The sequence below is a fragment of the Saccopteryx leptura genome, chromosome 3, assembly GCF_036850995.1.
Source record: "Saccopteryx leptura isolate mSacLep1 chromosome 3, mSacLep1_pri_phased_curated, whole genome shotgun sequence".
NCBI lineage: Eukaryota > Metazoa > Chordata > Mammalia > Chiroptera > Emballonuridae > Saccopteryx > Saccopteryx leptura.
This window is the reverse complement of record NC_089505.1, coordinates 60,077,619-60,096,900: the sequence shown is the minus strand read 5'-3', so window position 1 is coordinate 60,096,900 and position 19,282 is coordinate 60,077,619. Positions and strand designations below refer to the sequence as shown.

At 50.2% G+C, this 19,282-nt stretch overlaps 1 protein-coding gene across 5 annotated transcripts in view; it reads right to left on the bottom strand.

Annotated features, from left to right (window-relative positions):
• Positions 1–19,282, bottom strand: part of GRIK5 (glutamate ionotropic receptor kainate type subunit 5) — a 68,711-nt gene that overhangs the window by 38,064 nt on the left and 11,365 nt on the right. For 3 of the 5 annotated variants that reach the window (XM_066373628.1, XM_066373630.1, XM_066373631.1), the window contains exons 4-12: positions 18,575–18,672; positions 18,327–18,492; positions 16,066–16,244; positions 14,544–14,597; positions 14,288–14,449; positions 12,535–12,687; positions 12,056–12,160; positions 11,814–11,921; positions 387–590 (exon numbers count right to left, since the gene is read on the bottom strand). In XM_066373628.1, the coding sequence (XP_066229725.1) occupies positions 387–590; positions 11,814–11,921; positions 12,056–12,160; positions 12,535–12,687; positions 14,288–14,449; positions 14,544–14,597; positions 16,066–16,244; positions 18,327–18,492; positions 18,575–18,672 (1,229 nt within the window). The remainder of the gene's footprint in view (positions 1–386; positions 591–11,813; positions 11,922–12,055; positions 12,161–12,534; positions 12,688–14,287; positions 14,450–14,543; positions 14,598–16,065; positions 16,245–18,326; positions 18,493–18,574; positions 18,673–19,282) is intronic. The other 2 variants (XM_066373629.1, XM_066373632.1) reach the window with 2 other exon arrangements.

Genomic DNA, 19,282 nt, shown 5'->3' with positions numbered 1-19,282 from the left:
AGGCACCGTCCCTGACCTCCTGACCTACACCCTGCCTTTCACAGGAAGCTTCTCCTGACCTCCTACTCCTCTCCTGCTTCCCATTCCATGCGGCTTTCATTCATGCAAATCTCTGAGCACCAGCTAAGCCGTGGTGGTGTAAGGGAGCGTTTGGAAAATATCCGGGACATAGCAGTAACATATGCCTCTCTCTCCCACCATGTCCACACCAATGAAGCTCACCCACCAGGCACAGGTACACAGCACACTATTGGTGTGAAGAGCCCTCTGGGACTTATTCCTCTTCTGTCAGGCTGGTTCTGAGGCTCCCCTAGCTGTCCCTGCCCATCCTCCCTCGCTCCACAGGCTGTGACCCCCTCCCCAGCCCTGGCAAAGCGCAGCCATACCCGGTTGATGAGCTCGCCGACCATGCCTGTCCAGGAGCCGTTGGGCTCGGGCGCCCCGTACAGCCCATCCTCCACCAGCCGCAGGCGGTAGCGAAAGCGTAGCAGCTCGGCCAGCTCCCGCAGCATGTCCACGCAGAAGCCCTCAAAGCGCTCATTTCCTGATAAGGCCTGGAAGTTGGGTCGGCGCATGACGTATGGATTTTCCTGGAGAGGCAGGGGAGAAGTCAGTGGTGTCAGAGACCGGGAATCTGGAGGCTGGGTCAGGATCCTGGGGCCCAAGCCAGGCAGCTAGATCCAGAATCTGCTCAGAGTGGGAGTGGGAAACAGGCCTGAAAGCCAGGAGCAAAGCACACGGACCCTGCCAGCCCCCAGCAGATCACAGGGTGCCATTTTAATCTCCACCGACTGACCTGGCATTCAGCTGTCTCAATCTCAAATGCCTATGAGGGCAGCAGGTAACCTAAGAGTGAATCAGACTGGATGAAGGTCATGCCAAGCTAGAACAGGGCCTTCTAAATTTTTGACTATGACCCATAGTAAGAGATTCATTTCACTTTGCAATCCAAGCCACACACATACATGCACATGTACTCACACACCATAATGAGACTTAGCACCACAAAACAGTCCTTACATTTATGCTTATGGTAATATACCCTATTTTCTGTTCTGTTCATATTTTTTTACACAACCAGTAGTGAGCCACTGAACAGACTTCATGAGCCAGCAAGGGACCAAAGAGGGTCACCCCCACCAGGATCCAGCTTCAGCCCAATGTCATCATGAGGGAAATAGACCTAAGATGCCAGACAGCCCACATTGAGAGAATTTGGAAACCCAGGTGGTTTTGTAAAATCTCCTAATTATAAAGGTTAGCCACAATTCAAGTCTAATACCCTTTTTAAAATGCTGTCAACACCTGAGAATTTGCAATCTCTGGCCTAGAGGTGGTTTATGATGATGGTGCTTACTTCTAAGGGGTTCAAGCACCTTTTTTTTTTTTTTTTTTTTGTATTTTTCTGAAGCTGGAAACAGGGAGAGACAGTCAGACAGACTCCCGCATGTGCCCGAACGGGATCCACCCGGCACGCCCACCAGGGGGCGACGCTCTGCCCCTCCGGGGTGTCGCTCTGTTGTGACCAGAGCCACTCCAGCGCCTGGCGCAGAGGCCAAGGAGCTATCCCCAGCGCCCGGGCCATCTTTGCTCCAGTGGAGCCTTGGCTGCAGGAGGGGAAGAGAGAGACAGAGAGGAAGGAGAGGGAGAGGGGTGGAGAAGCAGATGGGCGCTTCTCCTGTGTGCCCTGGCCGGGAATCGAACCCGGGACTTCTGCACGCCAGGCCAACGCTCTACCACTGAGCCAACCGGCCAGGGCCGGGTTCAAGCAACTTTTACTGGCTCTCATCGTGGCAAGTAAGAGCAAGAGCTAAAAGAATACTCCAAGTGCTGGTAAGACAAGGCATATGAAGATGCCCGTAACAAAAGGGAAACTTATCTTGAAATAGTTATTGTCTGCCTGACCAGGCGGTGGTGCAGTGGATAGAGCATTGGACTGGGATGTGGAGGATCCAAGTTCGAGACCCCAAGGTCGCCAGCTTGAGCGTGGGCTCATCTGGTTTGGGCAAGACTTACCAGCTTGAGCCTAAGGTCACTGGCTCGAGCAAGGGGTCACTCAGTCTACTGTAGCCCCCCCCCGCCGTCAAGGCAATATGAGAAAGCAATCAATGAACAACTAAGGAACCGCAACGAAGAATTGGTTTTTCATCTCTCTCCGTTCCTGTCTGTCTGTCCCTATCTGTCCCTCTGTCTGACTCTGTCTCTGCCACAAAAAAAAAAAAAAAAGAAAGAAATAGTTATTGTCTAAACGGTTGTTGGTGCACTGTCACGTTGGACTTAGGGAACAGCCAGGAGAGCTCTGGCAATAACAGCCACAATAGTGACCATGAGCTGAGCGCCTGCTGAGTATAGTCCCTGCACCGCATGTTCCCTGGATTCTATCACTTTGATTCCTCACAGCGACCTTACACACAAGGTTTTACTACACTCACTTTACGCATGGGAAAACTGAGGCTCACAGAGATCAAGTGACCTGTCGCCTCTCAGTTATTCAACACATCACTACTGAGCTCTGAGGCAGACGTGGCTACACATATTTTGCAGCTCTTCCCATCAAGAGGTAAAGATGCCTGACTAAATGGTGGTACAGTGGATCAAGTGTCGGCCTGGGACACAGAAGACCCAGGTTCGAAACTCCTAGGTTGTCACCTTGAGCGCTGGCTTATCCAGCTTGAGCATGGGCTCACCAGCTTGAGCCCAAAGGTCGCTGGCTTGAAGCCCAAGGTCACTGGCTTGAGCCCAAGGTCACTAGCTTGAGTCTAAGGTCACTGCTGAGCAAGGGGTCATTAAGGTCAGCTGGAGCCCCCCAGTCAAGGCACATAAGAGAAAGCCATCAATGAACAAAGGTGCCGCAACAAAGAACTGATGCTTCTCATCTCTCTCCCTTCCTGTCTGTCCCTGTCTTTCTCTCTCAAAAAAAAAAAAAAAAAAAAAGAGGTAGAGCTGATTTACCCCACCCCTTGGCTCTGAGCTGGCCTCAACACTTGCTTTGGCCAACAGAGTACAGTACAGTGACACTGTGTAAATTCCAAGACCTTGGCCTTCAGAGCAGCCTGTGGGGACTGCCATGTAAGGAAGCCCAGGCCAGCCTGCTGAAGGATGAGTGAAGAGTGAACACAGGTGTGCTGCCTACAGCCTGCACCCACAGCCACTCCAGAACTTCCAGGCCATCGTAGCCACCCCTGAACACAGCAGCCATAGCAAGACCAGAAGAACTGCTCAGTCGACCCATAGAATTGTGAAAAATAATAATTGTTTTAAGCCTCCCGGTTTTGATGTGGTTACACAGTGATAAGTACTTCGAGGCCAGGTCCTATTCCAAGGGTCCCATAAAGCCCCTCAGCTGATGGGAGATGAAATCGAGGGAAGTCAGTGCTTTTTTTTTTTTTCTCTCGACCAAGTTGCCTTTTCAAATTCAAAATTGTAGAACTGGGGATGGGAATGTGAGGTATTACTAATAATAGCGGCAGCAGCTAGCATTTCTTGTGGGATCACTGTGTGACAGCTATTCTGTCAGCGTGGGAGGTTGGTATTATTACCTCTCCTCAGAGATGAGGACACTGAGGTACTGAGAAGTGAAGTAGTAAGTGGCTGAGATGGACAAGTCAGTATGATTCCAAAGCTCTGCTCTGAAGCCCTGTGCTAGACTGGACTCAAGTGGACAGAATCTGAGAGTGACATGGGAGAAACCAGACCCAGAGACTGGGACCCAGGTCAGATACCAAAGCTGGAGAATCAAAAATCAAGAATTATCCAGATAAACACCCAGTGTTAGAGCTGGAGGGCTCTAGTACAGCCCTCTTGACAGGCAAAGGAAGAAATTAGAGCTCAGGGAGGTTAAGTGTCTTGCCCAAAACCACACAGCTGAAGCAGGACATTGGGGAGACTGGGAAGAGTTAGGATTCAACACCGAGTTGCTGTGGGATCCAAAGCTCTTGTTCCTTCCAGCAGGCTAAGCTGATCTCCAAATCCAAGATTAAGACACTTGGGTTGCAGATTTGGGGTCAAGACCTTAGTTAGGACCAGGGTCTGAGCTAATAGAGCCAGAGACAGGGACTGGGCCTGTGAACAGAGCTCAAGGTCAGAAAATAATGATCTAGGACTCAAACCTTAAGCCCCAGACTGTTGGAACCGAAGGTCTTAAAGGAGCCTCTAAGCTAAGCTGTTCAGGCTTCTTCAAAGAATCTTCTGTGGAAGCACTGCAAACAGTGGGCTGTTGCTAAGTCTGAGTTAGAATTCATCCTAGGCCCTGGCCGGTTGGCTCAGTGGTAGAGTGTCAGCCTGGCATGCAGGAGTCGCGGGTTCGATTCCTGGCCAAGGCACACAGGAGAAGCGCCCATCTGCTTCTCCACCCCTCCCCCTCTCCTTCCTCTCTGTCTCTCTCTTCCCCTCCTGCAGCCAAGGCTCCATTGGAGCAAAGATGGCACAGGCGCTGAGGATGGCTCTGTGGCCTCTGCCTCAGGCGCTAGAATGGCTCTGGATGCAACAGAGCGACGCCCCGGAGGGGCAGAGCATCGCCCCCTGGTGGGCATGCCAGGTGGATCCTGGTCAGGCGCATGCAGTAGTCTGTCTGACTGCCTCCCCATTTCCAGCTTCGGAAAAATGGGGAAAAAAAATTCATTCTATAGGCCCTGGCCAATTGGCTCAGTGGTAGAGCATCGGCCCAGTGTGTGGATGTCCTGGGTTTGATTCCTGGTCAGGGCACACAGGAGAAGCAACCATCTGCTTCTCCACCCCTTTACCTCCCCCTTTTCTCTCTCTCTCTCTTTCCCTCCCACAGCCATGGCTCAACTGGTTAGAGCACATAGCCCCAGGTGCTTGCTTAAGTGCTAATAGCTCAGTTGCAAGCATGGCCCCAGATGGGCAGAGCATCACCTTGACAGGGGTTGCCAGGTGGATCCCGGTTGGGGCACATGCAGGAGTCTATCTCCCATCCTTTCACTCAGAAAAGGAGGAGAAAAAAAAAAAGAATTCATCCTACAGCCTGACTATTGGTGGCACAGTAGATAGTATGTTGATCTGGGATGCTGATGTCCCAGGTTTGAAACTCTGAGGTTGCCAGCTTGAGTGCAGGGTCACTGGCTTGGCTGGAGGCCCCCAGTTAAGGCATGCATGAGAAGCAATCAATGGACAACTAACGGGAACCAACTACAAGTTGATGCTTCTCATCTCTCACCCTTCCTGTGTCTCTCTCTCTTGCAAAAAAAAAAAAAAAAAACAACAACAAGAAGAAGAATTCATCCTATAAATAATCTGTGCACCTGTACACAAAAAAGTAAGGAAGGTCCCAGAGAGTCACGGCACCATTGCTTGTTGTAGAAACAAAGACTAAAGCAACCTAATTTGGGACAGGTTTAAAAGATTATTGATGTCATCAAAATATCACAAGCAACTACTAAAATAATAAGTTCTCTCAGATCTATTAAGAGGAAAAAACCAAGCTACAAAATGTGTACAATATGATACTTTTTGTGAAAAGAAGAGCACAGCCGTGGGATTCAGCCAGTTCTCACGGATTCACCAGAACCAATACCTATTTTTTGAGTTTGGCGAACCAGTTGTTAAAATGGCACTTGTAATTAGGGTTCTCCAAGGTAGGCGCCCAGGTAGCCACCCAATGTGGGAATCACAAGTATACATTCCTTACTCTTTTTTTTTTTTTTTTGTATTTTTCTGAAGTTAGAAGCAGGGAGGCAATCAAGACAGACTCCCGCATGCGCCCGACCAGGATCCACCCAGCAAGCCCACCAGGGGGAGATGCTCTGCCCATCTGGGGTGTTGCTCCATTGTGGCCTGAGCCATTGTAGCACCTGAAGTGGAGGCCATGAAGCCATCCTCAGCGCCCAGGCCAACTTTGCTCCAATGGAGCTTTGACTGTGGGGGGTGGGGGGTGGGGAAGAGAGAGATAGAGAGAAATAGGAGAGGGGGAAGGGTGGAGAAGCAGATGGGCACTTCTCCTGTGTGCCCTGGCTGAGAATCGAACCCGGGATTTCCACACGCCGGGCCAACGCTCTACCACTGAGCCAACCAGCCAAGGCGTCTTACTCTTTTTATAACGTTCATCTGTGCAACAGTGTATTCTAAGCGCCCGTAGGACTGTTCATTCTGTCCATAAGTTAAGGACTGGGATCCTACTCCTATAGTAAAAACATGGTTAAGGATAAGTTACACAGCCAATGATGCTCGGATAAAAGCAAAGAAAATTGCAAGTGAAGACGCCAATTAAGAAGCAATATGGAAAGATCTTAAATAACAGTTTTATTATTTTTTGTCTGGTGTTATTTAATATTTTTTCATTAATATTTTAAAGCTCTTTCTTATAACATAATCTAGTTCTGTGTACCTCTTTTATTTTTCTTATTTAAATATTAAATGCATGAAATAATAAACTACCTTTCGGTATATCATTTTTTTAATACTTAAATGGTCATTAGGGCAGAGAACCGATACCAGATATTAACACTTAAAGCTAATGTGGTATGAGAGCAAAGATGGACAAATGGACAACAGAACAGAGGGTCAGAAGCCCACACATAAGTGGATACTCATTCATGACAAAGGTAGCACTGTGGTAAAGGGGTAAATGAGGATGTTTTTAATAAATGGTGCTATTCAACTAAACATTCATATGGAGAAAAAAATATATTCTGACCCCCAACCTCACACAATACATAAAAACCAACTCCAGGTGGATTGTAGATCTAAGTATAAAAGGAAAATTTATTTTGTTTTAAAGATTTTATTTATTGATTTTTAGAGAGAGGAGACAGAGAAAAAGGGGGGTAGGAGGAGCAGGAAGCATCAACTCATAGTAGCTGTTTCCCATATGTGCCCTGACTGGGCAAGCCCAGGGTTTTGAACAGGTGGGCTTAGCATTCCAGGTCAAATGTTTTACCCACTGCGCCACCACAGGTAAGGTAGGAAAATTTATTAATTTTAGAAAACAGACTATCTTTATGACCTTGGTCCAGAGAATTATTAAATGTTAAAAGAATTAACCATAAAGGAAAAAATAAACAGATAAAGTGGACTTTAGTAAATTAAAAATCTTTTCCACAAAAGACAATGTTGGGAAAAAAAAGATACCCGTGAGAGTGGAAAGGCAAGCTACAAAGAGAAGACATTTGTAATACATATTGCAAGAGGATTATATCCAGAATACATAAATAACTCACAAATCAATAAAAAAATCATATATTCTGATTTAAAAAAAAATAAAGATTTGAATAAAGATTTCCCAAAAGAAGATTTCCAAATTGCCAATAAACACAGAAAGGTGATCAGCTTCCCTGATCATTAGGGAATTATAGGTGAAAATCACAGTATGATTGGGTCCTATACATACTGACCACTGGGAAAAATAAGGAGCAACTGAAATCTCATTCATACACTGCTGCTGGGAGTGAAAAGTGGTTCTATCATTATGGACAATACAAAAAGTACCTATTAAAGCTCAAAAGACCCAGCAATTGCAGTCCTGGGTATACACTCGACAGAAATGCCGTGTGTGTTCACCAGAAGGCATGTAGAAGGATGTTTAATGCAGGATTCTTCATAATAACAAAACACTAGAAAACAACTCCAAAGTGGATCTACATTTGGTGGCTAAGTAAATTGTGGTACACTCATACCCTATATAACAGAGCATGTAAAAGTGAGACTAAACTACTCACAACATGGATTATCTCACAAATGTGTGAGCAGAAGCCAGGCAAAAGAGAGAGAACATAGAGCACAATATCATTTACTTGAAGATTGAAGGCAGGAAAGCTAAAAAGCTAATCTGTGGTGATAGAAGTTGAGACAGTAGTTACTTTGGGGGTTAGGGAGCACAAGAGGCATGAAGGGCTGGGGTGTTAAGGCTGGTTCCATGGGTATGTCCAGTTTTTGGAAATTCAGTGAGTGGTACATTTAGGATTTGTGCAAGCTTCTGTATGCATGTTACAATTCCATAAAAATCTCTTAAAACTAAAAACAAAAGATATTAAAGTAGGGTGGGTTCTAGAACACTCCTCACAAGCTGCTTGCCTGGACCCTTCTGTGAACCTAGGACTCAAATCCATATCCAGGACTTCCTGGAGTGCTGTTTAAATGACCCCAATCTAGTCCAACCCCTTCACTCTGTTATGAATACTTTAATTCTCTCATTTCAAAGAAGGGAACTGAAGACAGAGAAGAGACCTACCCAGGTCAGGTAGCATGCAGACAGCAGAGCCAGGCCTAGAACGCAGCTCTCAGGGCTCAGGAAAAAAAAGAAGAAATTGAGGAAAATAAAGGTGGTATAGTGCAAAGGACGGGCATGTGGGCTCTGCCAAGTCAACTTGTCTCTGCCACCTTTTAGCTGGGTGACTGGGGCATATCAACCCTCATCCACAAATAAGGGGCAATAGTATCCACCTCAGGGCTACCATGAAGATGAAGAGAAAAACACGGTGCTCGAAGACGTTGGCCATGAAAATTGCTGCTTTTGTCAAGGACACCAGATCAGGAGAGAGAAGAGGAAGGGCCTTGTACCTAGTATAATCATGCTGAGCACTATCAGGAGAACTTTCTGATCTCATACAACCACCCCACAGCCCTTCAAAGTGGGATTAATACACCCATTTAGAGATGAAAGTATGGACAATCTGAGTGGTAGGGAGCAAAGCCAGAAATGAGAGTGAGACCCCAGAATCACCAAAAAGCAGGACGAGACATCACAGCTTAATGAAGTGAATCATGGGGACCAATGGAGTGCCCTGAGAATTCTCCAGGAGGAACAGCGCCTGAGGAAAGGCTCCTTCACAGTCTCATCTGCTTGGGCCTTCTCTTACACCCCCACCTTCCCTGTGGGGCCTCTCTCAATCTTGGCACCAACCAGCCCTCTCTCAGCTTCAGACCTGTAAGCCCCACCCCAGGGACACCTTCACCCTCTACTCCATCAAGGACCTTCTGCTCCTTCCCTCAGCCTAGCCCCTGGGCACCACGGGCACCACATCCTATCTTCACTGCCTTTTTTTTTTTTTAATTGAGAGGCGGGGAGACAGAGACAGACTCTTGCATGCTGCTAACTGGTATCCACCCAGCAACCCCCCTACCAGGCAATGCTCTCCTGCCTGGGCTGTTGCTCCGTTGCTCAGCAACTGAGTTATTTCAGCACCTAAGGTGAGGCATGGAGCCATCTTCAGTGGCTGGGGCCAACATTTTTTGCTTGAACCATTCGAGCCATGGCTGCGGGAGGAGGTGACGGGGGGGGGGGAGGAGGAGAAGTAGAGGGTCGCTTTTCTTGTATATCCTGACTGGGAATCGAACCCGGGACTTCCACATGGCAGGCCAACGCTCTACCACTGAGCTAACCAGCCAGGGCCTCTTCATTGCTTCTTAATATCTGACCTCAGATCTCCATCCCTATCCATAGCCCAGCCAGGCCTTGTTACTCCCCCACCTGGAGAACCTCTCTCTCCTATAGCCTCCCTTGTGGGCCCAGGAACTACTCTGACATCCCAATCTGGTCCTGCACCTTCCCATTCAACACCTCCAAGGTACAGGGTAAGCATAACTGGGTCTCTCAGAGACGTTCCTCCACGTCTGTCACAGTACTCACCACCCCTCCATGCTTACAAGGTGCTAGGCACCATTCTAGGCCCTGGGGACAGAGCAGGAAATAAGAAGTACTGACTGCATCTTGCCCCAGGCACTCACATTGACTCAGATCTGATTCTCCAAATGTCCGGCACAAGCTCTGACCAGATACACAAGTCAAAATTTTGGTGAGTCAACAGGCACATCCGGCTATGCACTACGAGCCCAACTTCTTCCACATCCAATCTGACAAATACTTCCTGAGACCCATGCTCCTGTGGCTCCTGCTACTCAGATGCCCACCCTTGCCTTCTTCATGCACCCAATTCTTACACAGCTTGTACAGCTTGGTCTAATGCCACCTCCTCTGTGAAGCCTTCCTTGGGCCTTCCAAAGCTGTCAGTCACTCTTTTTTTGCAGGAATGACTGTGTCCATGCCTGTCTCCTCCATCGACTGGCATCCTCTCCCCTCAAGAGTAAAGAAATCAGCCATGGCCAGTTAGCTCAGTTGGTTAGAACATTGTCCCAAAACACCAAGGTCGAGGGTTTGATCCCTGGTCAAAGCACATTCAAGAAGCAACCAATGAATGCTTCTCTCTCTCTCTTCCTCTCCCTCCCTTCATCTCTCTGCCTCTAAAAATCAATCAAAAGGAAAAAAATGGTAAGGAAACAATGAGGTCACATGTGACTCATTCCTGTACCTCCAGAATTTATGCAAAGTCTGATACACATCAGCTTCAGAAAATATTTCTGGAATGAATGAATGAATGAATGAATGAATCCATCAAGAGAAAAATGAATGTCAGGAAGAAAACAACATTGATTCATGGGCCTGTGGGAGGAGAGATAAGTGTGAGAAGTGTGAGAAGAAACTTGAAGACTTTAGGATCATGGCTCTGCTGTCTTGCCATCCCCTCCCTGGCCTCTGTCCCTGCTCCCCACCAACAACCCTGTCTCTTCGGGTCCCACCCAGGAAGGCCCTGGGACTAACGACACTCCCATATGCAGAGGGCTGACTTCTGCCAGCCAGCCCAGCCTGGCGCTCAGAGCCCCTCAGTGAGGCTGTTATGAAGTGTTTGATTTCCCATCTGCAGTCCATCTGTCCCTCCCCAGCAGGCTCACTGGCCCTTCTCCAGAGACCTAAAGTCCACTTTTAGATCAGGAGTTCCCTAGGGACTGAGGGAATAGCCTCATGACATGTTGCTTTAGGAGACCTTGGACATCCTGTGGGGCGAGTGGTAATCCTCAGCGTCCACAGCATTAGTCGGCCCAGCTCACAGAGGCACTAGGGAGCCCCCATAAACAGCGGATGCCAGCAGGCCAGGGACTTGGCTTCTGTAAAGAGCATGACTGTCAGGCACACCAGCCTCTAGGCCCAGCTGCTCTGGACAGCTTCCTGACCATCAGGCTCTATCCATCACCTCTCCCTGACCTCCCAGAGGCTACTGTGCCTGGCGGGTGGCAGCAGGGCACAGGGGAGAGAGGGCATGGCCTTGAAGACTGACAGCTCCAGCAGGGACTTGCTGTATGACCTGTTCCCTTACATTCAAAAGAAGGAAAATAAGACAAACCTCATGGAGTAGCCGAGAGGTTTAAAGGGGGACGCCTGGAAAGGGCCTAGCACAGTGCCTGTGTAGAACAGTGCTCAATAAATATTCACTGACTCACAAAGGCCCGACTCTGGTCTGGTCAAATGCAGGAGCAGCACCCCTGGGGGCTGCAGGACAATGAGAGGAGGAGATGACTGGAGGTTCAGAGACTTGATGTTTGTCCTGCCTACAACATTTACTTGCTGTGTGACCTTGGACAAGTTGCTTCACCTCTCTGAGCCTCAGCTTCTACACTTTCAAGATGGACATTAAATAAGTTGATGTGTCAACATACTTGGTTGGCAAGTGTGACAAAACAACCTCTCGTGAGACAGGGAAATCAGGATTTACAGGAGAGCACCGTGAAGCCTCATGAAATGCTCACGGTGCTCTCCTGCAAGCCAGACATTCCCATCTCTGCCATGCAACAAATAGCAGGCTGGCAGAGCCCGGGGCTGGGCTCTTATGGCAGCGTCTGAGCCATCCCCTGATCTGGCAGGGACTAGGAGGAGAATGCCCTGGTCCCAATCAGGGTTGCTGGGTACATGATTCATGTCCCCACTGGTCTATGTGCTATACCAGCTTAGGCATCCCTCCTCCTCCTGACTAGGACTGCTCAGGAAAGGTCCCTTCATTTACTGCCTCCCCACAGGGGCCACTCACCAAAATGGTTGTGACCACCAGCGTCTTGTTGGCCAATGTCTGTGACAGGTTGATGTCCAGGGTGGTGGCGTTCATGGCCAGGGTCCGGTTAGAGTACCACACCCCGATCTGGGGAGAAGAGGGGTGTGGTACTATAACCAGTGGGGTCCTGCCCTGCCCTACCCCCACCCCCACTCCCCCCAATTTCACCTCCACTCCACCCCACCTGATCAGGGCCCTGGCATCACCCTGGGCCTGCTCACCTCACGGTGGCCCTGCCGGGACTTCTCTAGGATGCGCAGGGTGTAGTTGGTCCTCTGCCCTTTGCTGTTGAACTCGACCCGCCCTGTCAGCCCGTCATACTCTACCTAGCAGGGTGGGAGGTGGCCAGAGGGAGGGGTGGCAGAGCCCAGAGAGATGGGTGGGAGAAGCCCAGAGGGAAGAGATAGAGGTGAAGGGGACAAGAGAGTGGAAGAGGGACCAGGAAGGACCACAGTTAAACAAGCAAGACAACAAAGCAGCAAATGAGAGGCAATGGAACAAAGACACAAGGAAATAGCAGCCCAGGTGGGCAGAAGAAAGCCAGGAGAGAAGGGACAGAAAGAGTAGTGTGGAAAGGGCCCAGAGAGAGCAGAGGTGTTGAGTGGAGTTGGAGATGGGGCAGAGGGGCCACAGAGTAGACACAGTGAGTCCCACACCTGAGGCAGACGGAGCGCCCTCAGCCCTCCCACTCCTGGCTCACCATGCGAAGGTAGTTCATGAGGCTGGTCCCGTGGGGCCAAATGTTGGCTGATGTACAGGCCAGCGGCTTCACACCAATCTCCTGGCTGCGGTTCAGTTCCCGGACGGCACTCACCACCACATGCACAGCATCAAACATCAAGGCTGCAGATAGCTGAGTAGGGGGCAGAGGTGAGATGAGACAGGGAAGAAGAGGCTTAGACAGGGAAACCCCGAAGCCCCATGGAACTACCCCCAGCCCTCAGATAACTCCTCTTTCTTTGGGAACATGAAACCATGCAGGTCAGGTGTGAGGATAAGTCTCTGGTGTCTTTCTCAGGGAAGGCATGTAATTGTGGAATGCACGTGACAGGGAAATGTGTGCATGCTGCCCAGGCCTTTGTGGAAGCACCTCTTCCTGAATGCATGTAATCATGTCTCTCTCTGTTTGGGGAAGGCCACATCTGAGAGGGTTTGCCTGGACAGCTAGCTATCTCACATCAACAGGGGGATGTTCATGGGCCTAAGGGTGTGCCTGGGAATCTGCGTGTCTGTGTGGCTGATGCAGGCAGTGAACTATGGCCACAGTCCCTCTCTGAGTGTGTTTGGGAGTGTTTATGTGGGTGGGGCTGGGAAAATGGACCTGTGTGTCTGTACACAGGATGGGGCGTGGTATATAAGGAGGCAGGAGTGCATAAAGGTCATGAGTCTGGGACTGGAGGCAGGCAGCTCTGAGCTGGAGGCCCAGCTCTGCTATTTCTTGTTGAAGGCCAAGTCTCCGGGCCCCTCTGAACCTCAGTTTCCTGCCCTGCAAAGTGAGGATAATCATCATCTGTGCCTCTGATCAAGCAAGATAATGCATGTAAAGAACTCAAAATAGCACCTGGCACACAGTGAAGACTCAATACAAGCCAGCCACTGAGTTGTGACTGACGGCACAAGGCATCTGTGTATGCATATGTCTGTGAGAGTTTGTCTTAGCTGGGTAGATGTGCAGGTGTGAGTCTGTGCCACGTAGGCAGGAATGTGCATATGAATGTGCCTCTGTCTGTGTACATGTGTGATGCCCCTGCATGTGCACATCGACTGCATGGCTCACTATTGTCTGTTTGAGTTTCTGTGCATGTAAGAATATCTTGGTATCTTGGTAACAAACACACATATAAATCTGCATATTTTGTATGTCTGCATTTATTCAACATATATTATTGGACATCTAGGCTGAGCCAAGCTTTTTTAGGTGCTGGAGATACAATAGTGATCAGAGAGAAACCCTGCCCTCGGGGAACTTACAATCTATATATCTGTATCTATATCTACGCAAAATATAGAGCAAGCCACATGGTAATTAGATAAGCAAAGACAGGTGCTATGGAGAAAAATATAGCAGGGAAAGGGGCTACATAGTGGGGAGTTTCCCATATTTTAAATAGGGGGACCAAGGAAGGTCTTAGAACTGAGGGGCATTTGAGCAATGACTTGGTGATGAGGGAGTGAGTCGTTGGCTCTCTGGGGAAGTGCATGTGAAGCAGCGAGGGGAGGGAGCACAAAGGCCCTGAGGTGCGCATGTGCGGGGGAAGCAGAGGCACCTCCTGCCACACACTGGGGCAGTATGTCAGGTGGGGAAACGGCCAGGGTCAGAATCACCTCAGAGTGAGGCCACACGGCATGTACTCAGAGAGTGAGTGGGAGCACCGGAGGTTCCAAGCATGAACTGGCAGAAATATGAAGGGGCCCCAGCATGTCTGCGTGCAGAGGCAAGGGTGCACACTCACCGCAGGGCCCGGGTAGGTGCTGGCTTCACAGTTCTCCCTCCAGGACATGTTGAGGCTGCGCACAAACTCCGGGTAGAAGGGGTGCGTGGTGTTGAACATGGAGAAGCCCAGGATGTTGGAGGAGTCCTCCACAATCCCATCCAGGTGTAGGATAGGGAAGTCCTGGGCCGAGAAGAGAGGTGAGGCCTGGGACCAGGTCCCCCTGGTGCAAAGGCCACGGGAGGGAATGGGGCAGCAGGGCTGTGGGGGTACGCACCATGGTAGTGAGGATGTACTTATAAAACGCTGAGGTCATTCCCAGCTCCGAGGCCTGGAGATCACGGGCAGGAAAAGAAGCGACCAGAGAAGTGGAGATCCACAAGCAGAAGTGGGAAGAAGCCGAGAGGGAAGGAGATATTTAGAGATAAGCCTGGTGAGAAGACACCCTGTGGGGAATACAGTAAGAAACACCCAGAGACAGAGAGAGACAGAGAAGAGATAACACATGCGGGCAGAGGGAGACCTTGACCCTTCACATTCAACAGCACTGATTGGTGGCCCGGGTGGGACATAGTTTTTGTTGGAGGAGAGAATGGTGCCCTTGAATGCCTGTGTCCCTCTTTAGGTCACTGAAAAGACTGCCCTCTGGAGACAGGCAAAGGGATACCTCAGAGTCAGGGCAGGTGAGTAGGATTAACCTTAACACCAGTGCTGCCCCAAAGCCAGGTTTGGACTGCTAATGCGTAAGGCTCAACCTAGTCCCAGGTCATAAACCTTCCCTGCGATCTTTAAAAAGCACTCTGCAGCAAAAGGCAGCCAATCTGACTCTCAAGATTCACGTTTTTGAGCCCTCTTTCTCACAGTCCTAGAAGAGAACAAAGCTAGAAGACCTTTCCAGGCCAGCAGTGCCCAATCCTGTCCCCATGGTCATCAGAACATTGAATGGCACCAGGTTGCATTGCCTGAGTGTCTGGAGCTGTTATCACGTGTGTTACAGCCCATTCCACAACACAGACATACAGGCTTGAGAGGAAAGTGAACACTGGTCCCTTGGCTCACACAGGAGGGAGGGCCAGGGTCTCAGCCCAGGCCTGCCTGCCTCCTGAGCCCAAAATCTTTTCTCCTAGCCATCCCGCCTCCAGAATCCTATGGATTCTGTCCATACTTCTTCCTATAAACTATAATCATCAGTAACACACGGTTTTAATTTTTTTAACTGGAGAAAAATAAATAATACATATTAGATTACGAACAATTGAGAGCAGGGAAGCAATGAATGATGAATTAATGTGGGTCACTGGTGGATGCCATGTGGCCAGGCAGTGACAGATGGTTCTGGTGCTGATGCCAGTCCGTCCCCCACCGAGGAACCCCAGCTTCTTCATCCACAAATGATCACCATACCTGCCCACAGGGTGGCTGAGAACCAAACTAAAGAATACATGCAAAGCACCTCAACATAGAGCAGGACACACACTTAATAAAGATACTAGCAAGCTCCCCTAGTCTGGACCAGGTACTGCCCCATGCACTTTTCCCACCATTCACTCATTAACTCTCACAATCACCCAGCGAGACATCAGCTATTCACAGGGAGGGGAGTTGACTGTCCAGGGTCCAACTAGGGGTACAACCAGGGAGAAGCTGAGCCAAAAGACAACTTCATGATTATAATCTGCACGTAGGAAGCAGGCTTCCATACCCCCATGTGACCACCAAAGCCTGTGGGCATTGGGTGATGCTCTGTCCCCCAAGTTTCTGCCCCTGACCCTGTAGGAAATTAGAGATGGGGAACCCACCTTACGGAGGATGAGGTGGGAGATGGAGGCATTAGCGTCGATGATAATGGTGGACACCTTGTCGTCACGGATCTCCTTAAGCAGTGGCGTGGGGTCCCGGCTGTCATCCAGCATCCTCACTGACAGTGTCTCCTTGGAGATGAGGAAGCCTCGCACCAGCTCTTCCAATCGCAGCAGGCCTGGGGGGGAGGACGGTCCAGATTAGAGCACCTCCGTGTGCCTAGTATGGAGCAAACATTCCCTCCTCCTCACCACCATGGGGTAACTGGGAGAGGATGAGGGTGCACTCAAGAGATGGGGGCAGCTGTCCGTCCAGAGTGCAGCTGGCTGTCTTGGGATACTGGACCCAGGAACCTGATGCCTGGGTCATCCCAAATTAAAATATCAACCTATACTTCCTCCCAACCTACAGATTGCCTCCTGCCACCTTTCTGCACCTACTGATTCGTTTGACAGGCCTCTCACACTCACACGTGCAAAGCCAAATTCTGCTCTTTTCACCGAAACCAGCAGGTCTCCCAGGTCAGTGAACAACTCCAGCCTGTCAGTCTCTCAGGCCAAAACCCTCGACGGCAGTCTGGCCTCCTCTTTATCACACCCACACCCAATCTATGCAAGCTCTACCTTCAAAACACATCAGACCCCACTGAATCACACCACGCTACCCTCACCACCCTGGCCCAAGCCAATGCCATCTCTCGCCTGTTACAATAGCCACACTTGTCCCCAGAGATTCTGTTTGCTACCCTGCCGCCAGAACAATGTAAAGCCAATGTATGTGTCCGTTCTCTGCTCTCAACCCTCTAACAGCTTCTTGCTAGGACAGAGCCTGCAAGGCCCCACTCCGTCTGCTCACCCCCCTCAGTATCTCCTGACCTCACCTCCCTTTGTCATTCATTCTTTCCAGCCACACAAGTCTTCTTGATGTCTCACACACTGTCCTTTGGCCTTTGCACTGGCTGTTCCCTCTGCCTGGAGCACTCTTCTCCCAGATCCCCCACACAGCTCCTGCCCTTATCACCTACAGATCTGTCCTCATATCACCCGCACCCACCACCCCACTTCAAACTGCCCCTCTTATTCCAGCACGCCCAATCCCCACCACCCTCATATATTTGCCCACAGGACTTATTCCTTCTGACTAAACAACATCCTCACTACTGTTCATCACCTAGCTTGTCAAACTGATATTCCAGCCTGACTTGCAAGCTGCCATATCCCTAACACCAAAAATAACGCCTGGCACGGAGTAGGTATTCAGTAAACCTTTAAAACAGGAATTCTTCCTGGAGGTTACTGAGCAACCCTCTCTCTCCAGCAACATACCCACAGACCCATGAGTTTCTCAAACAGCTCTGCCCGAATGTCTCAAAGATACCTCTAAACCAACATGTGCCCCTAGATTGACTGTCCACTCCTCCTCAGGTAGGACCTGGTCACTGTCCATGACTCTGCTCTCCTTGTCCCTCATGACTCTTCTTTTCATCCCGCTACTACCACTTGGGCCCTAACTAGCACCACCCCGCTGCCCCTTACTGCGCTGCAGCCAAAGACTGCTTCCTGCAATACACATGGGGCCATGCCCCCTTGCCAACCTTGTGTGGGAACCTTTACAGTCATCAGGACATAACACAAGGCCCTGCATGATCATGAGCCACCGACGTGTCCTGTTCCTGACTCTCACACTCCTACTCTAGGGAGCACCTGTGAGCCTCTCAAAGGGGCCGTACACACTGGCTTACAACCCTACCCTGCCATGCCCTCTCTCAGAACATGCTCCCACACTCCTCCCTGCCTCCCCACCCTTCAGGTCCAGCTAAGATGTTCCTTTCCTTGGGATCTGGGCTATGAACCTCCCAGACCTTTGTGCTCCACAGCCCCTGCTCAACTCCTAACGGAGCACGTCTCTCCACATCACAGCTGCTCAGTAACTGTGTCTTCCACTGGCCCTGCGGCTCCATGAAGTCAGGGACCACGCCTAGGCCTAGCGCGGTCCTTGTACCCGGCAGGTACTTAGCACTTAGCACTATCTATAAGCTAAATGGTCCCTTTTGGGAACGTGGGGGGAGGGGGTCAGTGGAACCAGAGTTCTGGGTTACTGAAGGGGAACTGAAGGGGAAGGAAGAGTGGGGACTAGGAGAGTTATGGCTGGGTCCTCCAGGAGTTCCAACCAGGGGGCAACAGTGACTGTGTGGGAGACCAGATCACCTGGGAAGGGAGTTTGGGGAACAGAAAACAAAAAATTCATTTTCCTCCCTCACACTCGGCCTTGGCGCAGATGAGGCTGGCCGAGGGGTAGTTGAAGGACTTGAGGATTCGGGAGACCGCCAGGCTGACGTCCTCATTACTGGGATACAAGCTGACAGACGCGAAACGGAGGTACTGAAGGCGAGGTGTCTCCTCGGGACCCACCTTGATGTGGGGGATCTGGACAGAGAAGGAGCCTTTGCTTCTAGCCTGCTCCCTCCCTCCCACCCTCACCTCCCAGGGACCCCTCACCCCACCTCACCTCCTTCTCCCCACAGATATGGCTCACGGTAGAAGCAGATGCAGGGCTGGAGGAGGGCCCCAGGACAGACACGACCCCCTTGGGCAGGATCTGACACACTGCGAGGAGCGGGAAGAGATGGCAGAGTCAAGGACCCTTTCTCTCCTCTCTGTCCCCACCTCCCCGGGAACCACCCCAGCCCAGGAATGGAACGGACACTCCTCCACCATGTGGACCCAGAGGCCAAATCCTTGCCACTTCCTGGACATAAGGAGGGAGCACAAGATAGAGAAAGACCGGGAGAAATGACAACACAGGGATAGGTCAAATCCGAGAAAAACAAAGGACGGGATAAGAGGAAGTACCAGGGGCTTCCTTCTGGCTGTAAACCCAGTGTCAGGTTCCTCAGCCTTCATCTTCCTCAGCCTAACCATGCTACAACCTAGGGCACATTCAACACCCCCTCCACCTCAAATCTGTCCCCTTTACACTCTACATCTAAAACACCATTCTTCTGTAGCATTTACTTGCTCTGCTTTCTTCTACTCCTTTCCCTTTAAACATGCGTGCATCTCAAGACTGGAAAGTAGAAGCTGCTGCTGCTTTGCCTGTCCAGTGCCCATTCTCAAGGCAGAACCCTAACTTTTCCTCAGGGAACCATGTGGCTCCTAGGACTGATTGTCACCCGACCCAGGATCACAGAACCCTATCATCCTGGCCACAGAGATG